We start from the raw sequence: 22,690 nt of genomic DNA, 5'->3' as shown, positions 1-22,690 counted from the left end.
GGACACGCTATCTTTCTAATCACGCATAGGAGGTACTATAGATATCAAGGTCTCATCCCTTTGATGCTACCGAATACATGTCCACTGTAAGTCCATACGCCACCATTCATATTCCTACTCATACTAAACTGAGAACAGGTATAACATCTCGATGACTACTCTATTCCCCGTCGACCTCCTCGCGTCCTAGCCATTATAATGAGACCGGATAGTCTCCTCGATCTTTGCCAATTTTTCCTAAAGGATTGATAAGTCTTGGTATCCGTCACGGAGACGACACTGGGCAGGTTTACTTTTGGCATCGCTTCTGGTAACCGCAAGATCCACCTAGTGGATCTCGTCTATGAAGCCGGAGAATCAGCATACTGCCCTGATTGCTGGGGATAGGGGGGCGGGGTCACCTGTACTCCATACTTTCCCTCGCCAAACATTTCGTCGAGGACCTTCTTGAGCTTGATTGGGTCGTTATATCTCTGCCTCAATAACACTTCATTCCCTCCTTCTTTTGCTGGCGATGGCTTGGGGTTAGGCATTTCTGATCTCAGATAGCAGTGTTGATGTTATACGAAGCTAAGGACAACTGTTTCCGATATTCCCTCTGGTGGATAGGAACTGGATAAACCTTTGGGAAATGAATCTGCCCTCGTTCTTTACGTGGGTTAGGTAGACATGAGGGTCAGGTGCAAAATTAAACAAGCGACTTACGCGGTGGTGGTTAGGCGCCAACCAACCAAAGATCATCAAGTGTTACTCTCCATGTGGCTCGAGTATATGTAAGGTGGATAGGGGTATGCACGGAGGTTACAGTTTGGTTATATAAGCACATTTGAATTGCCAATCAGATATAGTCTCGAGAGCGATAGGATACAGCAGATATAAGGAAGTTTAGCGTGGCCGGAGCGTGGCGGTACAAGATGGGCTGTGATGGACGACCACTAAGGATTCTGAGAATGCCTATTATACTTCAAAAATCATATAACACTACTTGGCAGAGGGGTAGGGGGTTTCATAGTTTATTTATCCCGAGCAGAGCTTGACGAAACGTTCCTAATTTCCTGATGCCCCGAAATCCCTAAGAAAACCGGTGCCCCTGAACTTCAAATTTAGTTAGACCTTGGCTCGTAAATAGGGGGAATGGATTGGCATGCGGAGGATGCATCTTGGTCCAACCGCGACTTCGGGATATTTCAGTATGAACAACGTCGTACTGTGGTTCTTCGAAAACTGGAGTCTAATCCGGTAAGTATTATGATGTACCGTCCATTGGATTTCGCTAATATGTATGCTAGACCGTGGTAAGAAGCGAGCTTCGAGACAAGCAAGAATGGGAAGACTGGTTCTGCTATGATGTACGACAAAATATCTGGCTCATCTTAAAAGAATTAACTTGGTCAAACATTAAACCTAACACAAGAACATAGGCACCAAGCACCAACCCTACGGAAAGTGGTCTCTACGTAGCGTAAGAGACGATTCAACAGTTCAATGAAAGGTAGATACTAACGTTAGCTTCTACCAGACTCTGTAGCAGGGCTACGCCTGTCTTCGAAGGAAGTGATATGCCAGTCACAAATGTTCCTGTCACTAGTGACACCTGGGAAAGACTTACGAGAGAGTTCCTCATCCATCGAGAGATAAGACGGCCAATATCTAGAGGGGTCGATTACTTCACATCGCATCGCGAGAGAGACAAGGGAGGCGAATCGAAGATATGTGAGTAAATCCCAACTACTACATACTAAACCCCCTATCTAACATCGTGACATAGATTTCGTAGCTCGAATGTCGGCATCTCTCCCCAAAGACCTGGCACTATCCGTAACATACATTCCGAGCAAGGATACAACATTTGCCGTCATATACGGATGTAATGAAGAACAAATGCAAGATATCGAGCAGCGTATCAATAAAGCAGGAGACAAGACCAAGTTTCCTTTACTAATGGTCGGACTCCTTGCCGAACTCGAGCGGGAAAGGCTGTTAGATGAGGCCGAGGATCTCATCGACGACTTTACTCTGCGATCTGATTATTTCGACAGCGAATCAAACAAGATAGCTGCGGACATTAGCAACGAAAAGACGCAGGAGTATGTTTCGCTATGCTTCAAAAGTAGATCTCTCATGGACCATATCAAGGCCGTGAAACATCAACTCGCTAAGCTTATCGCTGAGATTGACAATTTTGCGATCGAGGGCAAAAGGACGCGCCGGTTTCATAAACATGGGGCTTTGATGAAGAATAAAGTACTGGATATCATCGATGAGTGTGAGTTTCATCGACATGCGACTTTGATGAAGAAGAGGGTACTGGATATCATCGACGAGTACGACGTCAAGATCAATGAGTGCAAGATGATTGTGGAAGATACGACTCTTGCTACGCAGACAGTAAGCCAACCCCTTAATGAGACCCTCGTCATCATTATCCCCAAATACTCAAAAATGCCTAGGCGTATAATCAAATAGCAAGAATGGATTCAGCTATCAATACGATGATTGCGCGACAAGCGAAACTGGAGGGCACACAGATGAGATCAATAGCACTACTTACGATGATCTACCTACCCTTCTCTAGCGTTGCGGTAAGTATCACACACAAACTAGATTATGAGTCTCGGCTAATGTCGCAAAGGCGATCTTCTCAATGGACATGTTCGATTGGAAACCTCAGACCGGAGGATCGGTTGTCTCTAAGTACATCTGGGTGTTTGCGGCGTTCGCGACAGGACTCACTGCCATCACTTTCTTCGCTTGGTACCACATCACATCTCGACACGACCAAATAAAACCGGACGCTTCGTGGGAACAGGGGAAATTGGTTTAAGCGCAAGGACGCATGAAGATATGATGAGGAGTTATGTCAAATTTATTACCTACCTACTACCTATATTAGTGTGTGTAAATATATGTCAAGAATTGAAGGAAGGAAATTCGAATAATCAATCTATTATGACTACTAGATTCACATATACCAACACCTAACTTCTTTTATATTAAGAGCGTCGTTAGCCCTAAACTAAACTAAACCCTGGCCGTTAAACATCGGCATATTATCTTGACGTTTGACGTTTGCCACATTCAGGGGTTGTGTCCACAACATGTGGGCCATGAGCAATCACACGACAGTTGGGTCGCGCACCCAACACGAGTCTTGTGCGGTGGTGGTCATACACCCGTACCTTTGAATCACTGAATCTCGTTAATCTGCAACATGCCGTAGGTTGAGGAACATAACTAAAGACTGATGAATTGAACCCTACCAAAGTACCAACATAGAAAAACGGAAATCAACGGGGAAAAACACAAGTCTTTCCAGTATTACGACATATATCTTGAACTTCATTCCGTCATTTTCCATTCCATACCGTTCCATTCTTCGTAGCCAAAAACCTCGCCTCGTCATTCCACGTCGTGATATTCGTAACCTCTCTTCAGATGAAGACTTAAGACTTAAGTGTCCCTAGAAGCAGAATAAAGTGATTAGCCTATATATCCTCACAGGATGGAGTAAAATGGGTATCGCATACAATAGCGCCAGCGTCAAATCGCCATGAATACGCGCCTTAAGCGTAACCTCGACCTCAAGGTTAAGATCGAGACGGAGTCGGAGGGTGTCGGACTTGCTTCCACCGCCCTGGTCCTGCTGCTGCACCATCTGCTGCTGTTGCTGTTGCTGCATCATCTGTTGCTGCTGCCTCTGCTGGAGCATCTGCTGGTCTTCTTGTGGTTGGAGCGGCTGCACGGACCCCGGACGGCGACGGTTGCGGCGGCGCGTGCGCGGCGGGCGCGAGGTCTCGGACATCTGCTCCGAGGCGTCCGAGGCATCGGATTCTTGGGCGACTGTTGGCTGTCGCTGCGGCTTCTTCTCGTCGACGCTTGAGGATGACATTGTGGGTTCGATGTTGTTATTGAGATCTAAGTAAGCTGGGAGATATCGGGTGGGGAGTACAGATGGATCAGGCTTGTTTAATTAATATAGTTTAGCGGTGGCTTGTAGGGGATGGGAAAGAAGACTAGATACAGGATATGACGAGCTACGGATAAGTCGGAGGCGCCCTTACGTTGTTATATGAATTGGGGACGTGTGGCTGGGAAGGTCCAAACGCCTGGAAGAGATCAGGATTTTTCTATCATTTAATTACGTTACCTAGATGTGTGTCATGTATTGCTCAATCGACGATGGCTTGGGATTCAACGTCACCACTTCCGATGTACCCTCACGTATGTGAAGTACGGGAGCATATACTTTGCGGCCTAGAACAAATCCTGATTTTAACCTAGACACTTACATCATGAGGCGATTGGGGGTGTCCGTTGGGCGTCGAATCAGACGCTGTCCCGAAAGCCTCATGTGGTAATTTGACGTCGGAATCCCCACACTTTTCTCACCCCCTTACCATGCCCTGCATCTCCCATCAGCACACTGTTATAGCCCCGCTAATTGGGGTATAGGGGGCTCAGACCTTGTTATACGTTACCGCTCGACGTTGAAAGGATTCGGATTCTACTGTCAGCAGACTCCAGTAACGAAGGTGCTGACAGGAGATATCCAGGAACTGGAGAGAGCAAACTTGAAGGAGGATTCTATTGGACCTATCACGTTTCACTTTGAATTCGTAAAAATGGCGGCTGACGCCATGGATTTCTTTATTGCTGGAGATATTGTATTTGCATCAGAATTATCAAATATTTACCGACCATTTAATAGATAGGATTGTTTACAACCCGAGTCTTCAACAAGCGACTAGAAAAGTAAAATAATTGTTGGGGATCAAGGTAAATGTTGGTCAAATGACTGATTCTTGAGTTTTAACTGCCACACGGGTTGTCTTAACGGTCGAAGAGGACAAAAAGATGCTTTGAGAAGAATATTTGCTAAAGACTGGTCCCTAGTAGTATCCATCTTTCTCATTATAGACTAATTCTCGTATATATAGGTGTATAGTTTATTATACATATTATGGGTGTCGTCCCCGCTTCGATGGCAGTATCATGAGAAGGAAGCGATGTTGAAATGTATCTCATGATCCGTGGCGCTGGGAAGGATCGATTTCGATGTAGCGTCGGTATAAGACTCCTCAATATATATGGATAGGATGTCTGCGATGTATGTTTCCGTTCAACGGCTTGCGATACCCCTGAATCCTGTATTTATACCCTCCCACCAAGAACCCCTAACACACGGAGATGCATGCTGTTTTATCCATCAAGAAGCCTCCAAATTGAAGTTTTCTTATCGGTCCTAGATATCCAGGTTCGTGAGTTCGAGCTCGAGCTGTATAACTAACGATTCTCGCGTTACTCCAAGCGTAGGTAGGTAAATTGATGAAGTACCGCTAAGCATTATGGCCGAGTAAACCCTAGTTTAGATGGGATATACCCGTGCGACGGTAATCCGGTGGTGTATGCTTATTATTTGATATTCGGTTCTGGTCGAGATTATTGTTTGTTGCGCCTGGCGAGACGACACGCGGTAAAAGAAGCTACCCCTACCACGATCACGGCTATAATGATAATACCAGCAACTACCCCAGGGTTAGAATAGGCTGCTGCATCAGATCCACCACTTCCTGCTCTATACCCGGCTGGCATTGTTGTTGGTTAATTGTTCGTGAGTTGAAGAGAGTGTAAATTTGTTGACCGTTGGAAACCAAAGAAATGAGGGAAAGCCGTGTTTGAATGGGCATAAAAAATATACGAGGCTTAATATATTTAAGAAATCAAGGTATTCATGACATTATTGTATCAGGCAAATAGATGTGCCTTGCTACTGTATTCTATTGGGCTGCGGAATACAGCTGAGGCTGTGCCTCTTCGTCACATCGCTAGATTCAGAGATCGATCGTATTATGGGAGCAAGCAAATGTGCCTTGCCAGATAGGCAGGGTACAGTTCCATTTAAAAATCTAGAACTACGCCCGACTACAATACACAACTATGCAGAGAAATATTCTCGCCAATTATATTGAACATTAGCACATAACGGCTAATAAGATGCAAGATGTCTGCGCCCCGTTCCATGGAATTGACCTCGCGTTATGCTACTAAATAGAGGCATCTTCAAGTAATTGTAAATATGCTAACTGATGTTACTGAGATGGAATGAATTTCATATAGAATTTGAGGTCTCATTAATACCAACCTCCTTAACCAGCATAAGTCATCAACTCTACTGAATTTCGGATCACTGGGTATCTAATCAACATCATGTCTAGAATATTTATGATAATAGGTTGGTCTAGTATTGAATGAGTCACATCGCTTGATTCTGCAATGCCTTAGGCATAGTTGCAGCCTACAAGGGGGGTTAACGACTCGCACCTCGTAAGGAGATACTTCCAATGTACCTAGTATCTAACCCCTTAACCCCAACCTAGCATCAGGAAGGAGAACTCGCCTGAACACCCGTGAAAGCTCATTTATTATCGGCCGAGAACATCACTTGTATGTCGGAGCACTGCTGGGATAACTATGATAAGGCAGAATAGGTATGTACATTATCCTGTACCATCTATGCTCTATATTCTGGGTCTGATCGGCTATGACATGCGAAGCTGCATCCTCCCTTGCTCTCTAGCTACCCAAGAACAACTGCAAGTTAAGGGGATATGCCCTAATCAATGAAAAATTCACACAATAACGTTAGCGAACGCCCAACATTCTACCGTTCGTACCGATGCCCAATGAACAACCCTCCGACCGTGTCCCAAACTCCGATATCCTGTCTAATTCTAATATGAAACTCTATAGTACATCCTTATGATACAGTAATCTCGATGCCATCTATCGTACACCTTCATTAATGGTTCACCGAGCGTGTCCGTTGCCGACGATCTCAATCTCGTCGTCCGATGACAATCCAGATAATTGCCTCTCCACCCACGCGGAGATGCTCGAAGCGGCCTCGACGGGGTTATCTAGATGTAATTGGAAAAAGCCTTGCAATTGCGAAGGGGTAAATGTGTCATCAGGGATTTGCGTGGCGAAGTCCGAAGCGAGCCTACGCAGTCTCTCGTGATCCACTTGGACCTCCTGCTTTTCCCCTATTTTGTTTATGTCCTTCTTCGGCGGTGGCAGTGGTAAAGAATCGACGTCTGGCGCGAACATTCGAAGGAACATTTGTTCAGCTGATTGTCGGCTGATGTTGCCTAGTAGTATCTTCATATCGACGCGGCCGGGACGTATCAGAGCACTATCAAGACGAGACAGCTTGTTAGTCGTCATAATAACAATACGGCCTTCAGGTGATCCAACCCCATCCAAGACATTTAACAGCCCGGAAAGCGTGCAGTTCGTTATGGCCTCGCCATGCTGCCCTTGGTTTGTTGACTCGCGTTTCGTCCAGATGGCATCGATATCCTCTAGGAGCACAATACACTGCGGCGGCACCTCCTGAAACATCTGCTCCAGGTCCTGGTCGGTTGCTACGCTCGGGATCTTGACTTCGTAAAGATCCAGACCGAATTCGCCTGCAAGAGCAGTCGACAGCGAGGACTTCCCCGTACCCGGCGGCCCATAAAACAAGTACCCTCTTCGATATGGCATGCTCCGGAGATTATATAATCTTTTGGTATTAGGGTCAAGATATTTCCTGATATCGGTGAGGAGTTCCTGCTTGATCTTGTCATCGAAATGAACCGTTTCTAGACGACGTATCGGCTTGCGCGACTTCGGCTGCCAGGACATCCGATAGCGCGAGTATATGAGGACGAAGTATTGAGCTTGCTTGTCCGCATACTCTTGGCAAGTCTGAATTAGTCTCTTAATAGGCTCCGTTGACCGGCCAAGACAACCGATGGTGAGCTCTTCTCCGCCGACGCCATCATAGGCGGAATTAGCCACGGACGCTTTGAAGCTATCGAGAGGTCGCCTAATTACGAACAAGTTCCCTTCGTGCCAGAACCAAGTCGAGTCGAAGTGAGGCAGATACTGTATATCACGGCGGGTCTTCTTTAGCAAGGCGGCACGGTCCGCGGCGGCGCCAGGTTGAACCTGAGTGCGAGCTGTGAAGGACCGGATGCTACGAAACTGGATGACATTGGTCACGACCCAGTTCGTCACATGCCTATTCAGCGGGTCGTGGCCGGGCACGGTGACGGAAGAGATAAAGAACTGCCTGACCCAGCCATAGGTCTCATGCCAAGCGGACCTCAAAAACCTCCAGGCTGCGGGAGCTGCACCAACGCATGCAGCTAGGGACCCTAAACGTGCGATGTCAAGTCCTGATACCCAGTGGCCAATAAGGTCGCGTAGAAAGTCGAGGCCATGCATCGATGGGTCAAGAAACCTGTGGCTCGCTGTAACCCCAACGTGAAATGGCCGGGCCATGGTGGACGCGCGCCGCTTCAGTGGACGATCACAGGACAGGAACGACGCTAGGGAATTGGACGGCCAAATGGCCAAATGGCCAAATAATGTTGTCCAAATTGCCAAACGGCAGCGGAGCTGAAGAATAAGAATGGAACTAATCCGCAACGTCAAAATTGATACATTAGGTAACGAAAAGAGAAGTGAATGGCTGAGGGTATAGCGACATATTAATCCCTCTTAAGATATATTACATTGAGATAGCCGTAATGCGGAATGAAGTTGTTAAGCTGTTCATTTTGAATTATTAAGGTGAGAGTCTTAAGTCCGGCAAGAACTTTTTTGTTCGGCGTTATTTTATTAGGAACACACAGACTATGTACGCCACAAGCACCGCCACCTCTCTTACCCCTGAGCTGAGCTGAGGTAACTCAATTACCTGTGGCTTAATCGGAAGTGCAGTTATGAGATTCGCTTTCAGCATCGGTCATGAGTGAGAGTTCTCAATTACAAAAAAATAATAACATTATAAATTTTGCTTAATAGCCGCCCTTTAATGACAAAAAAAAGAGATGAACATTCTTCGCAGGGATCTTCGGATCGTAGCGAGACCGGTAGTATTTACATGTCCCTTTAACTTGGACGAAAAGGGGCATCTTGCGCTTATCAGATATCCATATAAAATGATATGTAATATTTGAAGCCTCGCACGCCACGTTCCACAAAGTTCAACCGGGATCTCGCCTCATTCTCAATCCTAAATATCTTTTTTTTTCCCTCCCACTTTCAACCATTTTCTTCACACGGCAATGGTCAATTGGCTCGACGATGAGCTGGCATATTAGCTCATGCTGCCCATGTTGCCGCATCCGGACGTCTCTCCAATCTTACTGAGGGGCAGAATTGGATGCAGCATCGCCAATTCTAGTCCAATCCCATTCGACATGCAACGAATCACTGCAGGACCCTAACTTTACTTGCCTTTTTCTGCCCTTTTCTGCCTTTCCCTTCCTTTCCCTGCCTTCTCACTTGATGCTGTCCACTAGGTATCGCCGTCCAAACCATCCATGGACATCACCTGGACTTCGGATTAGAACCTAGACACACATCCTGTGCCATATCTGTACGAGCGGTGCTACATACGACCTACCGAGGATTCGTTCTTGGTTCTTGGATCATTCTCGGATCATTCTTAGGTCTATGCTTCTTCCTATCTGGATATGTTTCAGTTTATTCCACGCCGTGGAATATATCCATACGCATTGTAGATGCTGTGAAATCATCCTGCAGCTCCGCCGCGGACAATAAGACGTCGCGCATTTTATCCGGGGAATATTCGTTCCGCCCAATCTGCGACAGCATGCAGACTTCCCCCTTCGCCATTCGGCCGCTCTCACTCGTCCCGGTCTAGTGATATGGATCTCCTTGCGCTTTACGCTATGGCAAGGCTCCTATGAGCTCTGCATGGCTCTGCATGGTTTTGCATGGCTCCGCGTTCTGCATAGAGTCAGATCCTACCTATATGACGATCCGTGTAGGCGCCGAAGCTACTTCTACGGACGGGAACCTACAGCCTGCCAGCTCAAGGATGGTAAACGAATTAGATCGGCCTGTAACTTGTGTCTAACATGCATTATTCCTATCGCGAATTCCCCGTCCGTGGTGTAGGTATTGCTTCCCCAAGTCCATCATCGTTGGCTGCCACCAAACAGGGCAAGACGAATGAGATTCTCTCAGGGCTTCATCGAAGACCCCGCCACTATCGTCACTTGTCCGGCTGTACGTCCAATATGGCCTCTCGAGTGAGTGGCCGGCGGCCCACGCGAAGATACCTTCCCGCAGCGATCGCTAGTTACACACTGCGACCTTACTGCGTCTTGGAGTAGCTGCACAGAATAAAATCGCTCTCCTCGCCCAACCTTCTCTTCTTATCTCGGGTAGGTCTCTCCTCGTAACTGTCTACTTCGCTTCGTTTCGTTTCTCTATCTTCTCTGCGCCCATGGCGCACCCCTTTCGGACAATATCATTCATATCCTCCTGTCCTATCGGTGCCCAGATCACCAGGAATGTATATTCCTCAGACGAATCATCCCAATCCCGACTCCTCCCTGGCTCCGGCCACAAGACTCGGAGTGGGCCTACCATCCGCCCAAGAATTCGCTACACATCACAATTCCCCTTTTCCCGTCGAGTCGGTTTCAAATACGGCACACCAGCTCTTTACCCGTAGCCTCGGCGCATTATCGACTACGCTTGAACACCTAACGAGGCTACGGAAGCGGGCGGGGTCAAACAGCGTGAACACCACAATTGGAGTGGTGGTCGGTATCCTCCTAGCAGTATTTCTACTCGGCTTCTTCGGGTTCTTTTACTTCTATGGGAGATCACTCCGCGCCAAGCAACGGAAACATCGTCGTCGCAAATCGGCCGCTTCAAAAAATTCTAAGAATTCAGAAAGCGCCGGCGCTGCCGCTCCGCCGGCTGCATGACACGATGGCACTTTTTATTCTCTTCACGAATTACGAAGCATGAATCATAAGGATCGGAAACCGGTACCAAGGCGGGCGCCGACATCACGCGTTGGAAGAAGGACAACGTTAAGGGCATGGGAATTTACAGGAAGTTTGTCGCATATCTACAGAACGGCTTATTCAGCGGCCAAGATTAGAATCAGTGTGTTCTCGTCATGTAATAAGGATAATTACGTTTGGAGTTGGGGTTTTCATGTTTGTACGATATGAGCGCATAGTATTTCAGGGGCATGGGCGGAGTTTCGGGGTGAATTGGTATAATGGGTAAGGGCTGTCTGCGATACTGCTTTGACGAGTTTCTTACAAGCTTATGATGATGATGAATCTCACGATCCCGTTTTCACATGGGTTCCGGGCCGAAGATTTGGACGCTAGGTGAGTGCAGCCACTTGATGAACGAGTCGAGAAAGCCTCATTTTCCCCACGCTCCACGATCGTCAATCTAGCGTTGGTGCCCAACGAAGTGCTTACTTGATGCTACCACCCTCAATTATATCAGGCTCCCAGCCGTATTTTATTGTATAGAATATGCCAACTCAACCCCTCTGTCGCTCAAAGATCGTTGCGGTTGACCAATCGCAACAATTCTTGACCAGCCATCAAGGGTCTTCGCTCACCAGCTATGATGCCTCAATGCCACGACCTGTTCTGTCGCACAGCAGATATTCGTCTTCGATGCATCAGGTACAAGTGGATCATTCCTAACGCGATTCCATAATTTGGTTGCCAACTTTTCTCTATTATCCTATCTTCAAATAAGCGAGACCCTGTCACCGGCAGATCTGAGCTGCGCCGCCCTGTGATGCGACCCTTCCTACACCTGCCGGATTTTTAAAATCCAAACGACAAGATTCTACTGGTAGCATCTCGCCCGCGTCAATAGTGTCCATGTCGTCAACCTGCCAACACTCGTCCAGCACACGATTAGTTAGATGTTCTTCGGACATTTCCTTCCCCGTGGGTTAGACACTTGGCTCAAGAGAAAGGCGTTCCTTGTGACCGACGTTCTCAGGTAGTATCGAAAACATCGATCATCTATCAAGAGTGAGACAAAATCTAACTCCGATGTGCGCTGGCTGTCTCAGGCTAGTTGAGGTGTCCCAACTGGGATTGTTGTAGATAGGAACAGGAAATCATGACAATATTAGGGACGTGGTTGATTCCTCTTTTGGGATACGTCGGGAGTATTACGAGGCGCTATGGTGTGACCTTCTCGTCTCTTACAACTCCTAACATTCTCGTGATGGACACTCATGGTACATCATGATAATGTATTGTCTCGTTGTCCCTGTCTCACTAGGTAGCTACCTCGATAATCAGCAACCGAATTGGGCGTATCGACCATTATTTCATGTGACAGTAGAAGTAGTCGGCTGTCCAAAAGGAGATGTTCTACTAGGGAGTAAGGCAAACCTCCAAATAACAATTACTTACTACGTCTGGAAGCGACTAATATATATACCTAGGGGATTAAAGGTTAGCGACACACATCGATATCATGTCTTAATTGACGCCAAACTACATAGAGCTAAGCCTATGCATTTACGCAGTGATCGCGTTGATTCTATGAGCGCACCCTCAGAAAGAGGAATATCCAATGGAACGTACGAGGTTGCTACAGGAGACAGCAACCCCTTAATGACTCTGTGTTAACAAAACACATTCATCACGTAGTTACAACGAATCAGGGGAATACATGAGTTTGGTATAAGGTTGAGAAGTTGACACGCGTACCTAGTACCTTAAATTCATCTCTAAGGAACAATTGCCATTCTCCAAAGGATATCAGCTACGTGTGAACATTTGAAGGGGTCCTTATACGGTCATAAGATCCTCTACCCCTTCGGAATCGCGTGATAGTGTTACGTATTCCACTGTCATGTTCTTTTCTAGGAGCATGATCTTTAGGCATGATACATAGATTATTGGTGTTGAATGTCTCTCATACTTACTGTTAGGGGGCCGATAGAGAAGAAGTGTAACAGCGCTTTCGCTGTATGAAGTGTAACCCTTCCGGCCGAATATCTCAGAGGATGAAGGCCTTAAGGGATATCAGAGAAAATGTAGGCTCTAATGGCTATACAATTACTACCTGCCTAGCAGGTAACTGCCGTACAACGAATCTATCTGCTACCATCACTCACTCTGTGACACACTCCCCAACCATGGGCTCAATCCTTGACACAATGATAGTATTTTCATCATATTGCTAACGGCGAACCTTTGCTACGTCATCAGACACTGAATATCGATGTGGTTCAAAGCTTTCGCCGTTCCCCATGCATCGTATACCTCACAACTTAGAAGATATGAGCTATGTCAACCTTGAACTCTTTCTTGATTTGATATTCTGGCAAAGTTATTCTTTCTAAGCGAAGAGGCTATACACATCTCGAACAGCCCATTAAGCCTTGTTACTGTCGGTGGTGAGTTGCCTCATACGAACCAACACACCGTTTCAGCCTCCCTGGGTAGGGTTTGTTGAGACTTGCGCCGACGGCGGATCCACCGACCCATCGGAGGTATTCCACATGGGCTCAGTTCACGGATACGGCGTACAGCGTACTAATAGACGGGGAACCATGACGTAAATAATCATGTAACAGCCGTGTAAATAATAGAAGAGGGCCCTTGTTGTGCCAATTGCCAGAGGCTATGAGCTCTTGGCAACAATACCAAGATGATCAGCGGCGGCACAGCAATAGTAGCGCTGAATCATGACAAGGTCAATTGGCTGTACCTGGGATAAGGATTTCTGTTGATGAGAGATCGTCATTTGATTTCAATTAAAAATAGTCAAAGATGTTCAGGCATCCGTTGAGGAAAATCTTTATAATCACGATGTAGCCTCCCGTTGTGTTGGTCGTGGCGTCAACACTGACGAATTCATTTCCATTTCCGCGGTTTTTTTTATTTTCATAATATTCTGTAACATTTTTCTATCACATATCATAAAAGTTAAGATAATATCGAAGATGAAATCTTGGATCTCCGGTCTTTCGTTGGCGGCGCTGCTACCGTTCGCAGCGGCCGACTGCGACAAGTTCGATTTTACGGGCCAATATGGCAGCGACGGCTTCACCACAACGTACAACAAAACCCTACGAGTTTCCGGTTTCACGAATTGCACGGCAGAGATCGCAGGCCAGGATACTAGAAATGGCACGTGCCTACTTAGCAATCCCGGCATCGGTAGTATGTACTCACCGCCTCGTCTCGTCGCCACAATCAACTTACTAACAGAACTCCAGTCGGCCTAGAAGTATACCCAGAGGTCCGCTTTATCCAAGTCGACGCCAAAGCGCAAAGGGAGGTCCTAGCGCTCGTGCAGGAAAAGATGAGCGCCGTCGCAGCCGCCACGACGAACTTCAACTCCACAATCGTCATGAACTACACGTCGATTCTCAGGTCGACAGCGGTTGGAAACACTGGTTACGGCGGGTTCACACCGTACATTAGATGTTTCGACGGCGTGCTCTCCGACTGCGACAAAGACGATAATCTCGAGGGCAAGGCGATCCGTGCCTGTGGTCTTACGTGGCTGGACAGGAATCAGGGCTTCAAGAGCCTAGGCTCGCAGGCGTACGATGGCGAGGAGAACTTCGTTAGCTATTCCGATGGCAACGGGACTGAGAACATGGGCGCGCTGCCGTTGTATGACAGTGTTTCCGGCCATGCCACCAACTACCAAGGCGACGACGAAGACGACCATGGAAACTCGGCAACGAAGACCGCGGTTGGAAGTGCGGCTTTGGTGGTTGCGCTGCTCAGTGCTGTTTATGAGATTATGTGAGCTGTAGCTCTAAGTTAGGCGACTCTTCAATTCGTATATAGATTTAATAGACGACGAGTTCGCCGAGAGAGGGGAAAATCGAGGCTCTCCGCACACTTCCCCCGCGTTTTCCAAGCGAATATTCATTATACCCTCGTTTGTCGGTAGCGAGTAAGATGGCGAACCACGGGTAACTAGTCCATTTTACTCCACTATAACCCGTCTCCAAGGCCGATATGCGGAGCTTCCATGTAGAAGACTTCAATAATGTTCTAATGACACCAATAGGAAACTAGTTTCCGACCGGCAACTGACGGTCTCGTCGGGTTGACCGCGATCGAGCCGACCACGCGCTTCTTGCTAGCACTTTCTCCGCATTACACCAATTAATCTGACCAGATGCGGCTCATGTGATTAGGTGGATATTGACGAGTTGGAGTTGGAGATCGCGGGGATATAATATATAACGAGGAATAGAATAGGAGTCGTGAATGTTCTGTTCTGCAGATTGAGCTGTGTTAAGATATCCAAAAAGGGGAAATAGGAAAAAAGGAGACACGTTACAGAATATCACCAACACCGCAGATATGTCAACCAAGAAACCAGTCATCCTCCACATCGGAGACCCTATTAAGCACAACCCGGAGGTATACGAGCGCTTCGCATCAGAGTTCACAGTGATCCGGCCAGAAGCAGAGGAGCGTCAAAGAGAACCGTTCCTACAAGCGCTTCGAGACCGGAAATGGGGAGACTTCGACGCTGTGTTCCGGCCGTTTTGGAACACAGGAGGCGAAATGGGCCGTTGGGATAAGGAACTAATCCCCCTCCTCCCAAAGTCGATGAAGATATACGCGAGCGCCGGCGCCGGGTACGACTGGGCTGATGTAGATATCCTAGCCGAGCACGGTAAGCCCCTTTCCCCTATACCTATCCTTCATCTTTAACTCCCAGCACAAATGAAGGATAACCAGAGCTAAACATCCCCCAGGAATCCTCTACTGCAACGGCGCCCGCGCCTCCTCCGAGGCCGTAGCCGACATGGCCATCTTCCACATCCTCAGCGTATTCCGGAACCTCGCATGGTCACAACTCGCCGCACGCTCCGGCGACCCAGCGCAATGGACCGAAGCGCATAAACACGCAACCGCTACCTCCCACAACCCGCAAAACCACATTCTCGGTATCATCGGGCTAGGAAACATCGGCACCGTGATAGCGCGCAAAGCCTTCGCCTGCTTCGGCATGAAAATCCACTATTTCGACGTCGAGCGCAAGACCGCCTCACACGAAGCCGAGGCCGGCAACGCGGTTTTCGAAGCTACGCTGGATGACCTGCTCGGCGTATCCGACTGCGTAGTCCTAGCCACCCCCTTCGGCGGTTCCGTTCTAATCGACAGCGCGCGCCTAACGAAATTCAAACACGGGTCGCGGTTTGTGAATATCGCGCGAGGCACACTAGTAGACGAAGACGCGTTAGTCGCGGCGTTGAAGTCAGGACAGCTGCACGCGGCGGGCTTGGACGTGTTTGCGAACGAGCCGCGCGTGCACCCGGAGCTGTGTAAGATGAATAATGTGACGCTGACGTGCCATAATGCGGGCGGGGCGATCGAGACGAATTTCGGGTTCGAGAGGTTGGCGATGGAGAATATTGAGGCGTTCTTGTTGCAGGGGAAGGCGTTGACGCCGGTTAATGCGCACTTGATTAAGGGTTAGGGCGGTTTATAGGAGATAGCTATGGATAGTAGTTGTATGAATAAGATCATAATATTAGGATTATCGTGTCCATGAGATTTAACATCTGTTCCTTTCTCTTTCGCATTCTTCGTGTCTCATTCTATACCAACTTATCCAATGTCTAAAATCCTAGAATCGTATATCAATACCTATTCTGTGTACTTATCCTCATGAGATCCTGAAATATTTTGTATCTGATCTGAGGCGCGTAGATAGGTTCCAAGAGTATCGTTACCGGAGATTGGATTGGAGAAGTCCGTACGGAAGTCCTCTCCGCCCTATTCGCTCCATGCATACTCCAACATAGTTGGAGATCTCTTAAGCCACTGGCTTTCCACTTCTCCACAGGAGTATGGATTTCAGTTAGCTAGCACGATATAGGAATAAGCGATCCGATCGGCTACGCTAAGAGGTCGCTCGGGGCGAATAGAAGAACGCCAGGAAATATCCACAAAGAAATCATAGGTGTAAGTGGCGTAAAATATCAATATCGGTAGCATGATGGACATAAAATAGAGACGATAAATACTATCATCTGCAAGCCCCCAAGACGCTGTGGGCATAACCACTAGCCTACCTCACATCTCCTCAAATAGAGGCATTGAGCCCCGTAATAGCTTTCAGCGCACCTTCTCTGACCCTCCTCGTGATTTCCGCAGCCGGAAGCTCTTCTCTGACCAGACCAACGCCCGTTCCACTAGCAGAAGTCAGCAACAATTCTCCCTCTCTCACACATTCCAGAAGAAAGAGGAATGTGATGCAAGCAAAGAAACCACTTACGACCAAGTAACCATCCGAGATAAATCGCCGCCCTCTCTAGCAGCCTCAAACCTCTTCGTATTCTCATCAAGCGACACCCCAGCCGCATGGTCCTGATACGTAGGCGTTATGATAGCGCGACCATCGTATAAATCGGGCCAGTTCTTGTTTCCCTGGATATGATCGTGGAGTTGCGATCTAACCATTAGCTCATTCTTCCCATACCCTCACGCGAAAATCGCAGCAGGAAACAATATAAAAAGGCCCAGAACAAACTTACTTAACCGTCCTACTCCCCCCATCACTCGTACCCAAAAGCGCCTCCCTCTTATAATCCTGGGCATCCGATTCCGTAGCAACGATATACTAAACACCACCACCCACACTAAATCAGCAAATCATCTTTCACACAAACCCACACTCACAGTTAGTAGTCAACAGCAAGAAAACTCACCCGTGTCCCCAAAACCCCCCCTTCAGCCCCCAACACCAACCCAGCCGCAACCCCCCTCCCATCCGCGATCCCACCAGCCGCCCAAACCGCAACTCCTTTATCCGGGAACTCAGTATCCAACATATCCCTCACCTCCGGCACCAAACTAACCACACTCGCCCCACTAGCCCACTGATGCCCCCCCGCATCCGTTCCCTGCGCAACGACAATATCCGCGCCGTGGGAAACCGCCTCTCTAGCCGCGGCCACGGAACCGATTTGGACAGCGATCTTTGGGGAATACGCGGCTTCTGATTTCAGTGCGTCGATGAGAGTGGGTAGGGTATCGGGGGCGTCTGGGGAGGGGGCGAAGAGCCATATGGCGGCGGGTTTGTGTTTCTTTAAGATCGGGATTGTGGTTTCGGCGAAGTGCTGCTTTGCTGTTGCGGAGAAGGTGACGAAGCCTACGCCGATGGGTAAGGGGTCGTTGTCGTCGTTGTTAGGACCTTCACCCTGGCTCTTTGCGGTGAGGAGTGAGCGGGCTTGTGTGAGTTGGTCTTCGAGGCGTTTGAGTTGCGCGGAGGCTGGGGCGAAGTCTCGGCCGCCTTGGATGAAGCCTGGGAGGGTGTTAGTGGAGGATGGTACCTAGGTAGGAGTTGTGCCTAAGATGCGTTGAGGTAAGTGGTAGAGTAGAAAGCGACTAACCTAACCCCCCGGCCTTGGTCACCTCCGTAGCCAATCTGGGGTTCGTAACGCCCTCCATCGGCGCGCTGATTACGAGTGGGTACTCCGTACCCGGAAACCACGACTTCATCCGCGAGCTAGCCATTGTCGCTAGTCTTCTGCGTGCGATATTCATCGGTATACTTAACCAGGGTAAGAAAACAAGTTTAAGAGGATTGATGAACGACTTCTTATAGTCAACTTCCTAAGACCATTTCTTCTTTATTGTTCACCTGGACCAATAGATTTCAACAAAATTACCGAGGTATAGAAAAAAGCTTGAGTCACCCTCCAACCGCTTACGATGGTGACCCGTATTCCACGGAGTAGTCTATCAAGAGTGAATTCACCACTGACAACCTCTCCGTAAGACGCAATTCCGGCAATGATGTGCGAAACAGCGTGTCACGAAAAGCTCGGTAAACATTGAAACTCCTCAATCAACCGATATTTCCAATAGACATTTACTTGCAAACTCGAAGGTGCGAAAGGAGCATCTCCTCGGACCTTGGTAACGTTTAGTTGACTTCTTTTCCCCACACATTTAATCCGGACATAGGGACGGCTATGCACGGTACGGCACCAGATCCACGGATCAAGAGCGCGGGAACCCCTTTTTCAACCAGATTGATCGCGGCTGCAGTAGCGTAGTCACATTGGTAGTTACTAAATGTAATAGAAATGCGAATATCAATAAACCGTTATATTTTGGTTGATTTCGGTATGCAAGGGAAAGGCGCGACTAATTCGAGGAACTAACAAGAATGAAGGACACATTTATTGGTCCGTTGGCATGTTCACGTCACATGTTGCGCAGCCAAATCTCCAAATCCCCGCAAAATAATTTCTCCGACAACCAAGAATGAGCCAATCAGATATCACGATGAGCATCTCTTTCTCCTCACCAAGGAACTACCCCATTTCAATTCCCCGCATTAAGCGCAAAGAATTTGGAGATCCAGGGTCCAGGTGACATCATCCCGACATATCACGTCAAAGTTGACATTGGAAATATTAAGCACAACACATTCAAAGAGACACCTTGATTGCTTCAGAATTTCTTTTTTTTCATTTGGTTTCTGGGACATTTCCATTGATGGAAGTCCCACTATCTACATGAATGCAGAGAGAATTAGCTATTCATAGTTATTCGTCTCTACGCAAGTTCGGCAACTAGATCTAGGCTCCCTCCAGCCTTCTAGTCCTACACCTGCCAATTGTTTTCTCCCATATGCTCAGCCGAAATCCATGGTCGCGGGGGACATATCACCACCCTGTACAAGCAATCGGCCCTCGATGCTGCAAGACGCCTCCACCTTCAATTACGTAACGCCGGGTATGATGCAATTGTGTCGAGGAAAAAATGAAGAACAATCCTTGTGTCCGTGAGGTGTCGAGTTCATATCGACTGTATGCCGCCTCCAAACGCCAATGCCAATGCAAATGTTTTGAGAATAAGAAAATGTGGCGGTGGTGCAAATATCCTAGAGTGCTAGGATTTGTGATGAATAAAAGTAGGGAAAACTAGTATGTGTGACCCGTCGGTGATCGATGGTTGGGTGGGTATGCCGGAAGAAACTCCGGGACAATGCCTGAACGTAGATCGTTCCGTCGACCAAGAGGCTGATAATGCATCTGGTTCGATCCGAGATGGTATTGAGAAAGAGGTATAGACGGAGGTGGATTAAGTAGATGGTTGACACGGCGGACCGGTTTGTAAGGACTCGCTCGCTGTTGTAGATAGACCAGTGGTGAGTTAGAAATGGGGGTATGGGTCCCATACGCCTCAGCGAGTGGGGATGAGCCGAAATGAGCTAGGCCCGTAGGACTATGTCGCTTGGTCGGCGTGCCGTAGCTAGGTGGTAATACGTAGGACGGCGTCTGCGGTCCGCAAGTAGCGACCATCGAACCTTGAGGTGCCCAACTGGTAGTAGCGGTAGGGTATACGGTCGACATCGCCCTCATACCTGATCCGATCGGAGGTAGCGACACTGCCGGCTGAGGGTAGTGAGACGAGGGAGGATACGTAAGCGGGGTAACCGCTTGGCTAGTATCAAGTGTAAGGTGTGGCACGGGTAGACGAACCCCTTCGGCGCCTCCGTGAATCGGTCGAGTCGAGGGCATCATCGCAGCAGGAGGCTGGCGGGTAACTCTCTTCGGAGCATGTTCGAACGTATCGGGACTCTCCAAGCTTCTCTTGCGCACCATGGGGTGACCAAGACTCGGCTTAGATGCGAGAGGAGAGACCGACGGGGCATGATGGTAACCATTCCACGCCTGGTTCTGGATAGCCGGGTTGGGAGAGTAGGCTGCTGCAAGCGATAATTGCGCTCCTGGTCCGGTCGAAGGCAGGATACAAGTGGGCGATGGCAATGGGGAGGTATATCTTCCATGGTTCGGGGATGGCACAGTCATAGGCATGGGAGGCGGAATATTCCGACGTTGCTCGTCAATCTTTGCCCTTTCGTAATACTCGTGAAAACAGGCAAGCTTTTGCAGCCACTCCTCCCATTCTTCCTTAGACGTCAGGAGACCGTATCGCATGTTACTCAAAAATTCGACCTCCATAATGTGTATCTCTTTCACCGAAATCGAGGAAACCTCAGCCCAGGTGTTGTTCGTGTAGGTATTATCGTCCAGGACTGCGATTATTGTTAGCAAGGCCCGGCGCTAGGTAATGGATTAGAGATGCGAGAGACTTACATTTGTTGCCCAACATGAGGGCGACAGTTAAAAGTCGGTATTCACTACCCGGACTCCCGTTCACCTTCGGGTTGACCTTCTTCAGCCGGTAAACAAACAACAGCGCCAATAAGATGACGTTCTGCGTAACCTGAGTCGTGGATAGAATCTTATTCACCCACTGCTTGTACGCAGGGCACGGTTCGGTATACTGGGACAACGGCGGGATCGGGTCGGCGGGCGAACGCTGCTTGATCTGCTCCGCAGCGGTGATAGTGTCCATGGTCTCAAACCAGAAAAAGCATGTCATCTAAGCATACGTTAGCTACAGCTTACAACCACATAGTACAGATATAAACTTACCAATGCGGCAAAATCATCCAAGTTCCCTCCATTCGGGCTAATGCACGAAGGAAGTTGCATGCAGTGCGTAACCATGGCCGAATCTCTCCTAGAGACTGTGCCTTCGGAACGCACGCTCAAGGAGCCCGTGGAACCAGGCGTCGTCGATCTAGTCGAGTGTTGCGAGGATTGCGAACCAGGGTATACTGGCTGAGATGTCACTGCTTGGGATACGGCTGGCTGAACGAGCTGCGGGGGTTGTTGATATTGCGGTTGCTGAAGTGTATGTGTTGTAGAATAAGAATTGGCCATAGTGCCAGGATACACTCCTCCAGTTCGGCCGGTCTGCATTAGAGCGTTCGGTTGTCTCGCGAGAGCGACATGGCTGTTGTACGTGTTGGATAACACGGGGTTGTGGAAAGTTGCGCTCATGGTATTTTCGGTGGGCGGCGTTCGGAGACCACCCTTGTAGAGGTGAGTTCCGTGGACGAGGTGATCCTGCAATTTGTCTAAACTCGAATTTTGGCGCAGAGGATAAGAATTGGTAAAAGTGGTATGTGTTGGAGAAGGGAGGTGCGGGCGAAAGTTCGAGGGTAAGGCGACTGAAGACATGTGGGATGAATTTGGTAGGGTCGCCTTGAGGAAAAGGTGGAGGTGGAAAAAGTGGTAAAGTAATAAAATGGAGTGTCTGGTCGAGACTGTAGTGAGGGTGGTGAGGTAGTTTAGCAATGTATTGTAGCGTATCGTGGGTGGATCGTAAGTGTATTCGTATCGAAATCGTATCGTATCGGAAAAAAGTGTACCTGGTAAGGTGACGAGGACAACGGCAATTTCGATGACGGTACGTTAAAACGTTCTTGACTACACTATTATATCCGCCTTCTAGGTCTTCCTCTTTTAATTCGTTGTTCGAAGGGTGAATTCTTCTGATCGAGGATATTGGTACAGGTGGTGGATGATTATATGAAGATGGTTACGGGTCATCTCTGATGAGCCATGTTCGAATAAGAAAGGATATTCTAGGAAGGAACGACGCAAACCGTATGAAAGAGTTTGTTCGTTCCTGATTCCAGAATATCCAGGTGGTGGTAGTGGTTGTTGTGGGTTGCCGTGGACAGGTGAGGTGGATGATCCAGTATTATCCCAAGGTTGTCAAGCGTGGTCAAATATGTTGTCAGAGACGATATACCCAGAACCTCAACTTGAAAACCGTCAAGGTGTTGCTGCTTCTGCTGCTGCTGCTGTACCGCGGTTGCACAGGGAGACCAGACAACTTATTAGAGATTTGAACAGGTTACCAATTTAGCTTCTCCGTCTGTATGCCACCTTTCCCGGGTTTGTTTCTCGTCGTCTTCTCTTTCTGCTTCCTACTCTTTACAGATCCGGACTTCTTTTCTATATTCACGC

General features: G+C 48.2%; 9 protein-coding genes across 9 annotated transcripts; 4 read left to right on the top strand and 5 right to left on the bottom strand.

Moving 5' to 3' along the window:
- Positions 1-76: 76 nt before the first annotated feature.
- On the bottom strand, positions 77-820 carry GGS22DRAFT_80021 (uncharacterized protein). The gene is made up of 3 exons (XM_047968133.1): positions 402-820; positions 294-341; positions 77-237 (listed from the first exon to the last, which is right to left on the bottom strand). Exons 1-3 carry the CDS (start codon positions 531-533, stop codon positions 187-189), a joined length of 231 nt encoding a protein of 76 aa, XP_047814610.1. The 5' UTR covers positions 534-820; the 3' UTR covers positions 77-186.
- Positions 821-1,062: 242 nt separating this feature from the next.
- On the top strand, positions 1,063-2,927 carry GGS22DRAFT_80056 (uncharacterized protein). Its single transcript, XM_047968134.1, has 7 exons — positions 1,063-1,239; positions 1,290-1,349; positions 1,422-1,462; positions 1,520-1,713; positions 1,769-2,388; positions 2,451-2,582; positions 2,633-2,927. Exons 1-7 carry the CDS (start codon positions 1,135-1,137, stop codon positions 2,822-2,824), a joined length of 1,344 nt encoding a protein of 447 aa, XP_047814609.1. The 5' UTR covers positions 1,063-1,134; the 3' UTR covers positions 2,825-2,927.
- A 27-nt stretch (positions 2,928-2,954) lies between these two features.
- On the bottom strand, positions 2,955-4,261 carry GGS22DRAFT_174195 (uncharacterized protein). Its single transcript, XM_047963038.1, has 2 exons — positions 3,528-4,261; positions 2,955-3,460 (listed from the first exon to the last, which is right to left on the bottom strand). Exons 1-2 carry the CDS (start codon positions 3,887-3,889, stop codon positions 3,451-3,453), a joined length of 372 nt encoding a protein of 123 aa, XP_047814608.1. The 5' UTR covers positions 3,890-4,261; the 3' UTR covers positions 2,955-3,450.
- A 2,198-nt stretch (positions 4,262-6,459) lies between these two features.
- Positions 6,460-8,603, bottom strand: GGS22DRAFT_174192 (mitochondrial chaperone BCS1). The gene has a single exon (XM_047963037.1). It carries the CDS (start codon positions 8,326-8,328, stop codon positions 6,808-6,810), a length of 1,521 nt encoding a protein of 506 aa, XP_047814607.1. The 5' UTR covers positions 8,329-8,603; the 3' UTR covers positions 6,460-6,807.
- A 1,680-nt stretch (positions 8,604-10,283) lies between these two features.
- Positions 10,284-11,081, top strand: GGS22DRAFT_79998 (uncharacterized protein). Its single transcript, XM_047968131.1, has one exon. The coding sequence runs from the start codon at positions 10,374-10,376 to the stop codon at positions 10,794-10,796; it is 423 nt and encodes a 140-aa protein (XP_047814606.1). The 5' UTR covers positions 10,284-10,373; the 3' UTR covers positions 10,797-11,081.
- Positions 11,082-13,813: 2,732 nt separating this feature from the next.
- GGS22DRAFT_192907 (uncharacterized protein) lies at positions 13,814-14,631 on the top strand (the record flags this gene model as incomplete). The annotated part of the gene is made up of 2 exons (XM_047965331.1): positions 13,814-14,033; positions 14,090-14,631. The coding sequence occupies 2 exons, from the start codon at positions 13,814-13,816 to the stop codon at positions 14,629-14,631; spliced, it is 762 nt and encodes a 253-aa protein (XP_047814605.1).
- A 283-nt stretch (positions 14,632-14,914) lies between these two features.
- On the top strand, positions 14,915-16,507 carry GGS22DRAFT_79985 (uncharacterized protein). The gene is made up of 2 exons (XM_047968130.1): positions 14,915-15,516; positions 15,599-16,507. The coding sequence occupies exons 1-2, from the start codon at positions 15,198-15,200 to the stop codon at positions 16,321-16,323; spliced, it is 1,044 nt and encodes a 347-aa protein (XP_047814604.1). The 5' UTR covers positions 14,915-15,197; the 3' UTR covers positions 16,324-16,507.
- A 236-nt stretch (positions 16,508-16,743) lies between these two features.
- Positions 16,744-18,365, bottom strand: GGS22DRAFT_197342 (FMN-dependent 2-nitropropane dioxygenase; the record flags this gene model as incomplete). The annotated part of the gene is made up of 5 exons (XM_047965968.1): positions 16,744-17,041; positions 17,125-17,301; positions 17,384-17,469; positions 17,558-18,153; positions 18,242-18,365. The coding sequence occupies 5 exons, from the start codon at positions 18,363-18,365 to the stop codon at positions 16,933-16,935; spliced, it is 1,092 nt and encodes a 363-aa protein (XP_047814603.1). The 3' UTR covers positions 16,744-16,932.
- A 1,229-nt stretch (positions 18,366-19,594) lies between these two features.
- GGS22DRAFT_79952 (uncharacterized protein) lies at positions 19,595-22,236 on the bottom strand. The gene is made up of 3 exons (XM_047968129.1): positions 21,305-22,236; positions 20,963-21,251; positions 19,595-20,901 (listed from the first exon to the last, which is right to left on the bottom strand). Exons 1-3 carry the CDS (start codon positions 21,893-21,895, stop codon positions 19,784-19,786), a joined length of 1,998 nt encoding a protein of 665 aa, XP_047814602.1. The 5' UTR covers positions 21,896-22,236; the 3' UTR covers positions 19,595-19,783.
- Between the last annotated feature and the right edge of the window lie 454 nt (positions 22,237-22,690).

The sequence above is a fragment of the Annulohypoxylon maeteangense genome (assembly GCF_022496945.1).
Source record: "Annulohypoxylon maeteangense strain CBS 123835 unplaced genomic scaffold GGS22scaffold_23, whole genome shotgun sequence".
In the NCBI taxonomy this organism is placed as follows: Eukaryota; Fungi; Ascomycota; class Sordariomycetes; order Xylariales; family Hypoxylaceae; genus Annulohypoxylon; species Annulohypoxylon maeteangense.
Note: the sequence above shows the minus strand (reverse complement) of the source record. Positions and strands in the feature narration are given on the sequence as shown.